The following is a 13,554-nucleotide window of genomic DNA, read 5'->3' as shown; positions in this document are numbered from 1 at the left end:
TATCTGCAGAGACCTGGCTTTCCTTAAACCTCTGATGCAAAACAAAAACGAGACAAGCAATGCAGAAGACCTCCACGTAAGAACAGACGTCGCTAAGTTTTAAAATGAGCCACTTGAGTTTTGCTTGTTTGCTTTACTCCTTTAATGACAATTTCAAATAAAAAAGGTCAAACAAAACCAGAAAACTCTAAATAAAACATGAAAAGAAAGTGATCCAGGACTAACTCTCCTGCAAGGAAGCCCCCTAACAGTGTGGACCACATGCTCACTTTGGACCTCAAGGAGGCCTAGCAAGAGAGGGGTAAAAAGTGAGGGGAACACCAAGTATCAGGAACAGACTAGGCCAGCGGTGGCCAATCTTATCTGCAAAGGGCCGGTGTGTGTGCAGGTTTTTGGGATAACCTGTAGGTCAGCTGTTCAAACCCAGGTGTGAGGACTCTTCAGCCAATCAGTCCTCTAATTAGTGACCTAATTAGAGAGTTGCAGCGAAAACCCGCATACACACCGGCCCTTTGCGGATAAGATTGCCCACCCCTGGACTAGGCTGAAATTAGCGTGGTGCAATTAATGACAGGTTTATTCTAAACTTCACTCAGCACATCCCGGGGCCACAGGCCTAGCGCAGTTCCACACTGAACCAAGTTAGCTGTGCTTAGAGGGCATCACAGGATGCTTAAAACCTGTGAGCTTAGAGGGCACTCAGACGGATGTGTCCCCGTGCCTCTAATCTCTCCATGTCTCCTGGCAGCCTAATACAGCCCCGTCACGATGGGCAAGGCTGACAAAATCGCATGACTCGGCATGGGCGTGACGCGGCCAGGGGGAAGACATGAGGAATGAGACTGCCGGCAAGAGCAAGGGGGGGGGTTGAATATACAACAGACACACCCAAAAGGTGCGTGTCAGACCAGGTCAGAATGGCCCATACACTCCACCTCCACACTGAACCAAACTTCCCAGGCAATGAACCCATTAAGCAGCCCCAGTATGTGGTGTCCACCCCCCTGGAGGGGTGTAACCCCAGTGACCAAACGGTGACACGCCAGACACCGTACTTTAGAGCCTCGCTGACAGCAATGTGATAACCAACTTCCCCAGTATGGCCTTGCGGGCATTACCTTCCACAGCTGCCCTGTGTCACAGACACAAGCCGGAAAGTTTTCAGGAAAGTTTACATCACTACCTGTCATCATTCCCAGTATTTACTGGAGCTGTACAATGATCACGACCAGTACAATCGCAAGAAACGGGGTGTGGTGCGTCTGGGAACTCGCCCCGACCTGCCAAAGGCAGCGGGGTTGGACATGCCTGGCAGTGGGCCCCACCCCGGATTCCCGGACCTCCTTATCGCTTGGCTCCCCGTGGGTACCTGAGCTTATAGACTGGGGGGTGAATCCCCAGGCTGCGCTGTCTAATGTACATGCGCATGTCCATGTAGGGTGTCTCTGGGGAGGGGGGTCCAATGAAGGCCCACGAAACCTCAGAATAATGGGGCTGCACACAGCACAAGCACAGCACAAGCACAGCACAAGCACAGCACAAGCACAGCGCGACGCTGAAACAAACCAACACTCCTAATTCACAGCGAAAGGGCTCTCAATTGTCCCCGAGTTCTGAATATGGTCCCTCCTGCTCCATAGTATGACACAGACTTACCCCGTCAGACTTGCCACACACACATTCTGCACGTGGTTCATCCCTCTCACACCTGGCACGCAATTACACTTAAATTCCATATCTGACACCACACAGATCCAATGCTTGGCACATACGGCACAAATTTGATATAAACATCTGCTAAATATTTGTGTGGTTTCCAGGAAGACGAGGCCAGTGCATTTAAGGCTTACGTAGCAGGGTAATGCCCAAAATCACACCATGAACGCAATAATTGATTGCACTGCAGGCATCCATCTGACCGAAAACTCATACCTGAACCTTGGGGAAGCCCAATTGCAATGCTGCTCTGGATGGTATCATTCACCTGTATAATCTCCCCTTGGGGTCCTTAGGTAGGACAGATCAGAGATCTGCAGTCTGTGAGAATGCAACTGATGAGGTCACTCTCAGACAGGAAGTTATGTAGACTGCTACCATGTGATTCATTATATCAAAGAAGGGTGTCAAACTTACAGCTAGATTTGTGAATGCCCTGAAGAAGAGTGTAACCAAGTTAACATAGCAAGGATTTTCACTTAAAGTTTCTGTTATGCTTGCATCCTTCCTTTGAGGTTAAGATTCCCTGAAATGTGGATTGTCAAACATTATACCTCATATCCAACAACAACATGGGATTAGTTGCAGCTGTTTTTCCTGCCAGGATGAGCAGTTTTACAATAATGAGCATTGTCTCCTGAAAAGCAGCACCTTTTAGCACTGTTATCTAAGACAAAGATGCCGTCTTACACCATTGGCTGCTTAAAGTCACATGTTTGGGCCACATTAGATTTTCATAATATCCAGACATATGGCAGTGTACGGTACTGTGATGGTTTCAAAAGCAAATTTATTCCAGTATTTTGAAATCTTGATAATAAAAGTCGCTGGGGTGGGGGGTCCCATACTGAAAACCAACATAACTATGGTTAGACCTCTTAACTCAAGGCAGAGAGGTTCTCAACCAGAAATCAGATAAGTAACCGCACAGGAAGTGATTTTAATGATACACTAACTGACAGCACAAAAAAGTCATGCCCACTGTGTGAAGCCTCGTCGTTGCATGGGCCCTGAGTGGCACCTTGGGACACGGGGCCTCGCCAGAGCCGGGCTCTGAGATCTACGACACCGGAACTTGCCGGAGCCGGGCTTTGAGATCTACGACACCGGACCTCACCAGAGCCGGGCTTTGAGATCAACGACACCGGAACTCACCAGAGCTGGGTTTTAAGCTCCGAGAAGCGGGGCCTCTTGCTGGGGTCATAGGCCCAGCACTTGGTCATGAGGCTGTACAGCGTAGGGGGGCAGTTGGGAGGCATAGCCAGCCGCTCGCCGTTCTCTATCCTGCCGATGACATCGTTGTTCTTCACCCCCTGGAAGGGCTTGACCCCATACATGAGGATCTCCCACATGCAGACGCCTGGAAAAGGCGAAAAGGTGAGTTAAGGAGGGGGCTGTTTGAAAGCACCTGGACACCAAACCGCTCTCCCTACAGGCAGAGTCAGAAAAAGCACTCGTGTCCTTTAACTTACCAAACATCCAGACATCGCTGGCTGAGGTAAAGCGTCTGAAGTTAATAGATTCTGGAGCCATCCATTTAATTGGCAGTTTCCCTTTAGAAGCTGGAAAAATCACATGCCATTGTGAGGCAACCTGCTGAGCTGCCTGAACACTAAGGCTGTGAATCACAGACCCAATGACAACACAGTGCATTATGGATTAAACAAAAAAAAACATGACTATAATAGAGGCCACAAAATGCAACCGGATGTGACATATAAAACTTTCAACTCAATAAGTGTTAATGTGCCTTATTCTATAGTGTTGATCATGGCTGAATTGAATGCAATCTGCCAGTAGGTGGCACCAACAATGCATTAAAAAAAAAATCTATTCACTGATAATTTAGAGTGATGCTTTCAAGAAGCACAATCCACTAGCATATGACAAGCTGGTAAACTAAGCAGAAAACAGAATAATATCAACGCAAATACCACAAATGATAAAACTACACAGCAGTGTTGGGAACGGGCTTCCCTAAAATGATAATGCACTTGTGTTAAAGGGTACCTTTGTAATAAGAGCTGTCCTCCATGTATCGGGACAGACCAAAGTCCCCTAGCTTTACACAGTCTGTTGAGTATACCAGGACGTTCCTAGCAGCTATATCCCTGTGCGAAAGACAGGACAGAAACATAAGCACAATCACAATCAATTCAACATGGCTGAGCCACAAATAAGAAAAAAACCTATTTTATAGCTCCCTGTGGAAGATGCTGAAGAATGGCTCTCACCTATGTACAAACCGCTTGCTTTCTAGGTAAGCCAGTGCAGCACTGAGCTGGTAGGCAAACAGGATCAGTGAGGCCAAGTCCAGGTTGTACTTCCTTACTTGCAAGAAAGACCGCAGCTGCAGGAAGAAATTCAAGAAATCAAAATGACCAATAGAACAACTGCAGTGAGGACCATTCTTATTAGTAAAATGCTAGTACACCGATGGACCACCAGAGGGCACTGAAGAGCTGGAATACTGAGTTTTGGCAACAAGGAAGATGGTGGTTAGGTGTGGACATGAAAGCCCAAACCTTAAGCTCACCTCGCCCAGAGTGCAGAGCTCCATGATGATCCAGACCGGGTTTTCTGTGATGACACCAATCAGCTTCACTATGTGAGGGTGGTCAAACTGGCGCATAGTCACTGTGGGACAGGAAGTGCATCATGAGGACCACTGTGGGACAGGAAGTGCGTCATGAGGACCACTGTGGGACAGGAAGTGCGTCATGAGGACCACTGTGGGACAGGAAGTGCGTCATGAGGACCACCGTGCAAGTAACAGCCGCAGTGATCCAGCTTGCAGATGGTTAAATTATCATAAGGAGGGAATCAAATATGACGGCTGAAACGTGGGGCAGGTACTTAAATCAGGACGAGCTGTTGCTGTAAGACGATCAGCTAAGAATTTACAGTACAGCTGCCTGCGGGCCAGATTGGGAAGTGTGTCTGGCTGCCAAGCCTATGCTGGCACTGGGAAAGGCCTGACACGTCACATTCGCTGCGGAACATGAGCACCCCGGCGAGGACCCCTGGGTGACCATTTGATCCACCTCTGCAGCGGAGGCCAGGAGTCTGATCGGTGCACGGACCCCCCCCCCCCACAACTACCTTTCCTACCCCACCCCTGATTTTCTACCAAACATGCTGCCCACTTCTCCTGGGAATAAAAAAGGAAAACTTTTTAATGGGAAACAGGATCTGGCTTGTTGTTCTCCCAAAAATCAGCATGGGCCAAACATCTAGGAGAGAGTGTCCAACAGGAAACCCCCCATCCTCCCCTCATGAGAGGAGGTCTAGCTGCCATTTAAACGTGATCCAGGTCGATTACATCAGTATTAACTGCAATGAACCGGCCCGTTGAAACACGCCCTACAGGTTGCCAAGGCACCATGGCAACACTGGCCACTTACGGGCTTCTTGCAGGAACTTCTCCCGGACGCTGTCTGAGGTACAGTTCTTGCAGGTCTTGATTGCCACGGACATGGAGGGGTTATCCTGTGGGCACAATGACCGACGTGACGATACAGCTCACGAGGGAACAGCGGTGAAAACAGACAGCTGTGATGTTTGACGGCACTAGAATAACCGACTGCGGTCAGTCACATGATCAAGCTGAGACCTCTTAAAATGTCCAGCTGCCAAATACAATAAAAACTGTGAGCAAACAGACAGAATACTGCAATTAAAAACAACATTAAAATCCAGATTTTGCGTTTTAAGGAAACACTGTAAAAATCTAAATTATGCTTGAAAAAGCTAAATGTAAATGTGCAAATCCACTGCTAACCCTCTTACACATACAGTACTATGTAAATGTCAGGCCAAGAAAATGTATCGGATATTAAAAAAATAATAAAATATTTTTATTTAAAACGAAAAGAACCAAGTAAACATGATTCTTCAACTTTCCTGTGAGACCGCATTAATTCAATGGTTTGATTTTAGCTATGAATTCTGGGATTCTGTGCAACATTACAACCATAGCTCTCAGGCTGCTTACAAGCAGGAAGGAACACTATTGGTCTCCATTGAAAATCTTTAGTAGGGTCGTAATTTGAAGGCACAATAAAAGTATATTTATATATGTGAAGGGTATTGTCATCCTATATCTTTTAAAAATATATTGATACACTGTAAAAATTCGATATACCGCCCAGCCGGAATTTATCTGGATAGTAACTGTGCATTTGTTCAGAGTAAAAAAAAATATCAATTTAACATTAAAATATGCAAATTAACAATAACACAATAAAAACATAAATTTTTTGTTCTTTAAGAAGTTGATATTCTTGAATGGCTAGATGAACACCACTTCAGGTAACCCTGCCATTCCATGTGTTTGTTAAATTTCACTACTAGCTCAATTAATTAATGAACTTAATTACTTAAATAACTCAGTGAGGTATTGATTAGGCAGACAAGGTGGGGTAGCAGTCGAGCCAGTAAATATATTGGTGTATTGCATGGTTCTTGCAAATACTTGGGTGCCTAAGCCAGGGCTATTCAACTCACGGTCCTCAAGGTCCGAGCCCTGCTGGTTTTCCAGCCTTCCTTTGCCTGTGAGCCAGGTGTGAAGCCTCTGACCAATCAGAATCAATAATTATTAAACTAACTACCTGGGAGACCTGAAAATACGGCCTGGATTTGGAATCGAGGGCCTGAGTTGAATAGCCCTGGCCTAAGCTGACACACCTTGACAGGCATAGCATTATAGTTTTCCAGAAACATCAAGATCATTTCAATGTTTTCTTTGACTGGCTAAGACTTTTGCACAGTGCTGTATATCAGCAGTGAACACACTGCCATGTACGCCGCATGCTAGCCTGGCTGCGCGCAGCGTGATGCGGGGCTCCGGTGATGCCTACTGGGCTCATGTAGATCCCCTGATGGACGTCTCCAAACTGGCCCTCTCCGATGCAGCGACCCAGCTCCACACGCTCTCTCTGGATCTCGTAGTCCCTGGCTGGACATGCAAGCGATCAGAGTGTCAGTGACACGGCTCAGGAGGGATGGGTCACCACATGACCGACACACTACAGCGCTACGGAATCTAAACAGAAACCTCGGCTCCATCTTTTACGAGCAGTTTAGTAATAAAAAAAGAGCTTAGTCATTAAAAATATGTTCCTGATTGCGAAATCAGCCCCTCTGAGAAATCAGAAGAGATACTCTTAACCCTTCCAGCCAGTAGATGAAGTGTAGACCATAGCAGAAGATAATGACGATGGATAACACATGCTTTCTTTGTTACTGTTGCTTTGGGCCTCTTGCTAGCAGCTCAGGTGAAGCACATTTTTACCTGGACTGTAAGTGGTTACAGTATCCAGGGAGGTGTACACAAGAGGGGGCTGATGGGAAATGACATCGCCAAGTATCCAAGAGGGGTCATTTGGCCTTTCCTGGTGTTTGTGTTTAATGCATGCAGCTGTAAACAGAGGCTGTTGCACTTCAAGCCGTGTCAGATGAAAAGCATTAACATTCCATGCAGCATTCTGAACTTTTTAAGGTCGGTCAGGTTGGCAAAGAAACGCAAGCAGATCTCACCCCATCAAAAAAAAAAAAAGTCTCTAATGCTTTACCACTACAGAGTGTATTTTTTTTTGGATGATTCAATCGGTTAGTCATAGCTTCAATTAATAATGTCTTTTCACTTTACTAAAACGCACATGTGCTACTCCACACAGTGCCAGTAAGAGGCAAAGCAACATTACAAATATTCACACACACTGACACACACAAGAAATGTGGCAGGCAGAAGTAATCAAACACAAACGGAGAAGCAGACACCACCACACGATCACTGACGGATGAGCAGGCAGACTTGGACAGAAAAAGAGAGCGCTTTACCTTCGTCTAATCCATAGCTCTCTGCAGTGCCATTAAAGTAGAGAGAGAGCAAAGCTGTCTTTTAGAATACACACCAGAACAGGGCACACAGACAGAGAGTACACGGGGGGATGGGGACGAAAGCGAATCTCCGTGAGAGCGACACTCAGACGGAGCTCAGCCATTTCTCGATGTTATTCTACGAGAGCAGCATATGAGCAGCTGTCTGCAGGCTGCTCCCACCAGATGGTACGTTCCGGGGGCGGGACCTCAGCACGTGAGCATGAACTATGAGGTGTGTATGAGCATGATCCCCCCACCCTCAATCACGGCCACAGTCAGCTGGCCCAAACAACACCCCGGGGATTCGGCGATGGTGACCGAAACGCCCTCGTGGTCTCCGCTGCACGAATCACGCACTGATACAAGTGAAACGGCGACGTAAGCAATACCCCCTGCCTGGTTCCGCAGAAACTAAAACGGAGGAGAGAAAGACGGACCCGTAAACAGTTACAATCTTCAGATTCAACAAACCGCAACAGCGCAGAAGAGAACATGGAGAGCATTTGTTTAGAAGAAAAAAAAACTGAAATAAAACAGAGGGCTAGACAAGGCAGGAGAGCCACGTCTGAGGGAACATCTGCGGATGCAGAAGTGTGGTGTGCAGGCTGCTGGCGCGCCTCGCGTGCTTCTTGGCCAGGGGCCCGGCACGTCCCCACCTTAAGCGGACCGGACGGGCGCTCTGCTCTACTTACTGGAGGGCATGGTGTAGGTATCCTCCTCGTCTATGATTTCTGCATAGTCGTCCGTCTCTGCAGAAAGACAACAGGCTCAGTCAGAATCTGCTCTCAGTCAGAGTAGAGAGTTAGGACACGTAGACGCCCACAGCCAAAAATAAAAATCCAAACATACACACGCACGCACGCAGGAACGCACGCACCCATACACACTGAGCACTCAGCGCCAGGCAGACAGACGAGCGCCCGGGGGGACAGGCGGACACGCACATGTGCTCCCCTCTCCCTCCCAGTGCACACACGCTCCCAGGGCTGCTGCGGCGGAGCACACACACTGGTGTCCAATCGGAGCGGCATGGCAGTGACATTTGAGAGCACGGGAGGAGGGATGGGGAAGTGCGGGACCTAAGGAGCGCTCTTTTTTTTCCTTCTCTCTCTCTCCGGGAAAAACAGATTAAGTCATCAGTAACCCAGAGTTACTCTGTCTGTGCCGAGAGCTCTGAGAAACAGGCTGGAGGGGCGATAACCAGGACACCATAAGATGGAGGGGGGCGGGGGAAAGGGGGGGGAAGGTTCCAGCACTGGCCTGATAGCAAAATGTACTTATGTGGTGCTTCAAAACTGGAAAATAGATGGAAAAGAATCAGACAGAGATGTCCCTGCTCCTGTGTTCACTGGCCAGCACATTTGCTCATACAAACGAATGGTACCAGGTGGGTAATTACAGTATACCTGGCATGAATAGAGAGTAGAAGGGACCCAGCTTCCAAAGCAGCACATTTTAACTGCTATGGGGGCAATATGAGGAGAACTGGCATGTCACCTTCTGCACCTGCAGGGGAATCGGCTCCTGTGGCTGCTTCTCTGATAGTGAGTTACAGACTGACATTTGCGCTTTATGTTTGATTATATGCGACAAAGCCTGCGATTTCCCCGCAGAGCCTGACTAGCCACAAGGCAACAAGGGGTGTTTAATGCGGCCGAACGCATGGGTGAGGCACAGCTAGGAGAGCCTACAGGCCTGCGGGGGCTACAGGGCTGCGTGAACATCGCAGGCATCGGACAGGGACCACCACAGCATGTCCGGGGTTAGTAGCGAGTAAGAGTGAGATGAAATTGGAAAAGCCACACTTTACCGTCCCCACTAATTTCCTCTGCAGGTCCGGGTTGCGTGCAGAGAAAAGAGGGAAAGACAGAAAAGGGAAGAGCATTATTTAAAGGGGGGAGGGGGCTTCACACAACCAGAGATCAAGATGACAACCATCATGAACCTTGGGACGCTGGGAAAACAAGGGAGACAGGAAGCACGGCTAGTTTCCTCTAGGGCTGAATGTACTAAACACCTTCTCGAACAAATAAGCTTGCAGTGAAAAACACTTGAGAGAGAAGGCTGGCAGACCGGCTCGATGTGAACAGAGACAAGCAGGACAGCCTTGGCCCCGAGAGCACACTCCTGTTTATTTGTGCCCTGAGGTTAATGCAGAGTCTGCTGGGTGGTGCACAGTGTCACGTGACCTGCCAAGGGGCGGAGCTTGGTGCTTTGCTATGCCGCAGACACTTTTCAGAGAGCTTCTGAACTGAAGAAAACACCAAATGGGGGGGGGAAAAACTTCCTAAGATGTTCTGCACACTTGAAAGTGGGTCTGCTTTCATACATTCCACACACACGTGTTAACCAGCCACCCACACATTTTACATTATGCTATCATACTGTATTAAAGAAAATGTCTAATATTTATGATGCACAATTTTTGGCAGCCTTCTCTAAATCCTTCCCATCAGTGTTATATTCATTACTGCATTCAGAAAAACAAAATGAATGGCAAAAAGATATAGATCTGTGATAGATCTGTATATCACTAAATCCTTTAGTGATATACAGATCGATAAACATGCACGTCATTTTAAAGGTCAGTGTTAGTATCTGTGACAACTCAAACTCTGTGCTAACTCCTGCACTTTCCCCAATCCTTAACGTGTCAGTGTCAAGTTGACTTGTCAATTCAGACCTCATGCAGCCACCAAGCCTCAACCACAATGTGCTGAGATGAGATGTCAGGCTACTCATGGGATGCTCTCGTACATGCTAAAAGGAACTGACCCCTTTAAGACGCGGAGCGAGAGATCTGTATTCTTTATTGTCGCGGCCTTCGAAAGATACGCCGGCACAAAGAACTGGAAAAAGCCGGAACCAGCAACAGTCTGGACCTCTCCTGGATGCTTACCAAAATAAGTGCTTAATGATCTCCAGCGGCCTGGACCAAATTAATCGGCAGCATAAAACACAGACACTGGACAGAAAAGGACTTGCCCATTTTTTTTTCATAAAAAGGTCAGAGAAGCAAGGCACAGGCAGGAGGAAGCTGGACCTCTGGCCCTCCAGACTTGTAGCACCTTGCTTCACCCCTTTAACTGTCCCAAACAACCAGGCAAGCACCTGCCAGACACTTGTGGCTGGAGGGGATACTTCATGATCTAAGGCTACCGGAACCCGGCCAAGAGTAACGGCCATGGGCTGCATCCGCATCCATTTCAACACCCAGCATTTAAGTGTCATCACCTTAGGAGAGAGCTGCATTCTGGGAGCGCACCCTGCACAACAGAGAGAACCGCGTACCAGACGAACGTGGCACACATGAAGTCCGACCTACAATCACATCGCACTCCATTGCAAACCAAAGCTCAGTAGCTCTCTGAGAAAGCCAGCTTGACACAACCTGCTGAAAGCTTCTGGAATGGGTTTGCTGATGCCAAGCTATTAGTGATTAAAGCAAAGAGCAGAAAGTGCATAGTGGACCAGGGGGTCTAGGCAGCAAAGATGCACACTTAAGTCGGGCACTCCTCAGGTCAGAGGGCACAGCGGCACACCACCTCCACCGCACCGGGAGGTACAGGCAGCCCGGGGTGCGGCAGAGCCACACCAGGGTTAGGGTTAGTTGGAACAGGCTGCAGGCCAGAGGGCCGTACCCTTGGGGGGAGACTCATGGGAACAGAAGACGAAGGGGAGGACAAAGCGTCTGGTTCTCGAGGCTTTAGGTGGAGTCTGAGTCACTGACTCTTCACACACACAGACAGACCAAGAGAGATGGAGAGAGAGGAGAGAGACAGACACACAGAAGATTGGTAACAAGTGAATTAAGAATGGACAGAAATGGATACAGCACATTTACTGACTAGCTAACATCATGGATACTAAGCATCCTCATACAAGGCCAGCCACAACGTGGCAGAGCTGTTTATCTTACAGTGACATCCAATTGATCCGGCAGCGACCTGAGGAAACGTCCTGGGAGATGGATGCGGCTCGCTGACTCAGACAAGCCCTGCGGCAGCTCTGGTGCCCTCTAACGACGGACGGCCCTCACGAACACCGCCCTTCGGCAGTCATGTGCGGAAACCGCGCTCCTAATCAACGGACTGCACAGCACCTTAAGAGGAATTCCCCTGGCGGAGAAGATCATCTAAACATCGGACCAATTATAATTACCACTGATCGATGCGAGTTCCGCTCCATATTAGGGAAGAAAACGGAGCAGCGAAAGGAGAAACTGAAGTTGACATTTAAGCCCCACTTGAAAGGCGAAACGAATCGCTCATCAGATCACCCGAGAGCATGCGAGTACAACTAAATGGGGAGGAGAAGCCAGAAAGAACCTTGTTTATATTTGCTGCTCCTTGAAGGGCTCTTTCATCCAAAGCAACACAAAGGAATATCATATACAGCTGAATGTTTCACTGCAGGGAAATGAGCTGAAGTATCCTGCTCTCAGGCACCACAACAGAGTCCTGAGTGGGACTCGAACCACTACCCTGCAGGCACTCTCATGACTGCACCGCCACAGCCCTTGGCCTCCGCGGCCGAACACAAACGGCCCTTATGAGGCAGCCTCCCGGGCCCCCACCCCGAGCTCTGACCCTGAGGTCACCAGCGACACAGGGCCCGTCTGTGTGCCCCCCCACCCCCCCAGCATGAGGTCTCTCAATCGGCCCTTTATCTGCCAGTTGTGTGTCGCGGCCAATCGCTGCGCTGTTCTATACGTCTGCCCCGAGGCCCTCGCAAAGACCAGTTTGCTGGCGTCTCAGTCCTCCGACGTCCATCTGTACGCGCGTGTGTGTGTTGCTGTGTGTGTACGTGAGACAGAGAGGCTGCTCAGAAAGACTGCTCCCCCATCCCGATGGTGCTCCTCCTTCAGCTGCGGAGGTGAGTAAAAACACGAACTGCAGCTCTGCCGGCACGGCCCGTGAACCGGTGCGCGTGCGGCGTGCTGTGCCGCGTGTGACGCAGACCCCCCGGGGAGTCGGGAGGGGCTGGCGCAGCTGTGCGACTTACAGCAGCATTTTACAGAGACAGCCAGACCACAGCGGCAGGTCGATAAACAAACCGTCAGCTTCGGCAGAGATGTAGACACAGACAACGCTGGACGAACGCTTTGCGGAGGGTGCTGAATACAGCTGCGACGGCCGAGCACAGCCAGGCGCATGACGAGCCGCACCAAATGGCTTCCCAGGCCGTCATGTGACCCCGTCACAGTGCTGACCCGGCTAGGGCTGAAGCAGATGGGCCTTCCAGAGCTGACGGAAGGGGAACCTGTGGCATGAGACTAACTGCGGTGCGCTGGCCTCCCACACAGACCCCTAGCAGCTGCCCCCAACCCCCCTGCGACTTGCTAATCCTCAGGCACGCTAATTTGTGGAGCTCCATGGCACATGTGTCACCGAGGCTGGCATCCGCTAGGCACGGTGCCATCACCCGCACCCTGACTTATCGTGGAAATGGAATTCCGGTGGACTGAGCTCCTACCCACCAACTCTCCCTCATGGAGAGCATCTCGGGAGGAGGGAGGGGGCACGTGGAGGCCCAGGTAACCTCAGACGATCATGTTTAAATAGGACCGAGCACAGCACAAGCGTGGAATGACGACGCAGAAATGGGCCTGGTGCATTGACAGAAAACAAACAGTCCCCGAGCCTTTGGAAACCAAACTCCGGCTACACAACACAGCAAAGAAAGACAGCACAAATTTAATCTAGCCCTATTTCACACACACACACACACACACACACACACACACACACACACACACACACAAACATTTTGTATTCATATCTTTGTGGGGACCATCCATTCATTTCTATGGGCATAGCCCTAATCCCATCTATGACAACCTTAACCCCTACCCAGTCCTAACCATAACCATAAGTAACCAAACAAAATATAAGACTTTTGGCATTTTTAATTTTTTGACTGCAGTCACAATTTTTATATATTTGAGTTTCCCTT

At 49.1% G+C, this 13,554-nt stretch overlaps 1 protein-coding gene across 14 annotated transcripts in view; it reads right to left on the bottom strand.

Moving 5' to 3' along the window:
• Positions 1 to 13,554, bottom strand: part of ptk2aa (protein tyrosine kinase 2aa) — an 82,180-nt gene that overhangs the window by 9,944 nt on the left and 58,682 nt on the right. For 7 of the 14 annotated variants that reach the window (XM_072705788.1, XM_072705787.1, XM_072705789.1 and 4 more), the window contains 11 exons: positions 11,241 to 11,330; positions 9,410 to 9,427; positions 8,292 to 8,348; positions 7,558 to 7,578; positions 6,576 to 6,673; positions 5,121 to 5,205; positions 4,253 to 4,353; positions 3,951 to 4,066; positions 3,727 to 3,827; positions 3,189 to 3,278; positions 2,872 to 3,076 (listed from right to left, as the gene is read on the bottom strand). In XM_072705788.1, the coding sequence (XP_072561889.1) occupies positions 2,872 to 3,076; positions 3,189 to 3,278; positions 3,727 to 3,827; positions 3,951 to 4,066; positions 4,253 to 4,353; positions 5,121 to 5,205; positions 6,576 to 6,673; positions 7,558 to 7,578; positions 8,292 to 8,348; positions 9,410 to 9,427; positions 11,241 to 11,330 (982 nt within the window). Of the gene's footprint in view, positions 1 to 2,871; positions 3,077 to 3,188; positions 3,279 to 3,726; positions 3,828 to 3,950; positions 4,067 to 4,252; positions 4,354 to 5,120; positions 5,206 to 6,575; positions 6,674 to 7,557; positions 7,579 to 8,291; positions 8,349 to 8,543; positions 8,717 to 9,409; positions 9,428 to 11,240; positions 11,331 to 13,554 lie in introns of those variants that run through there. The other 7 variants (XM_072705782.1, XM_072705785.1, XM_072705791.1 and 4 more) reach the window with 7 other exon arrangements.

This window comes from Paramormyrops kingsleyae, chromosome 23, assembly GCF_048594095.1.
Source record: "Paramormyrops kingsleyae isolate MSU_618 chromosome 23, PKINGS_0.4, whole genome shotgun sequence".
NCBI classification, from domain to species: domain Eukaryota; kingdom Metazoa; phylum Chordata; class Actinopteri; order Osteoglossiformes; family Mormyridae; genus Paramormyrops; species Paramormyrops kingsleyae.
The sequence above is the reverse complement of the archived record's forward strand: the minus strand, read 5'-3'. Positions and strand labels throughout refer to the sequence as shown.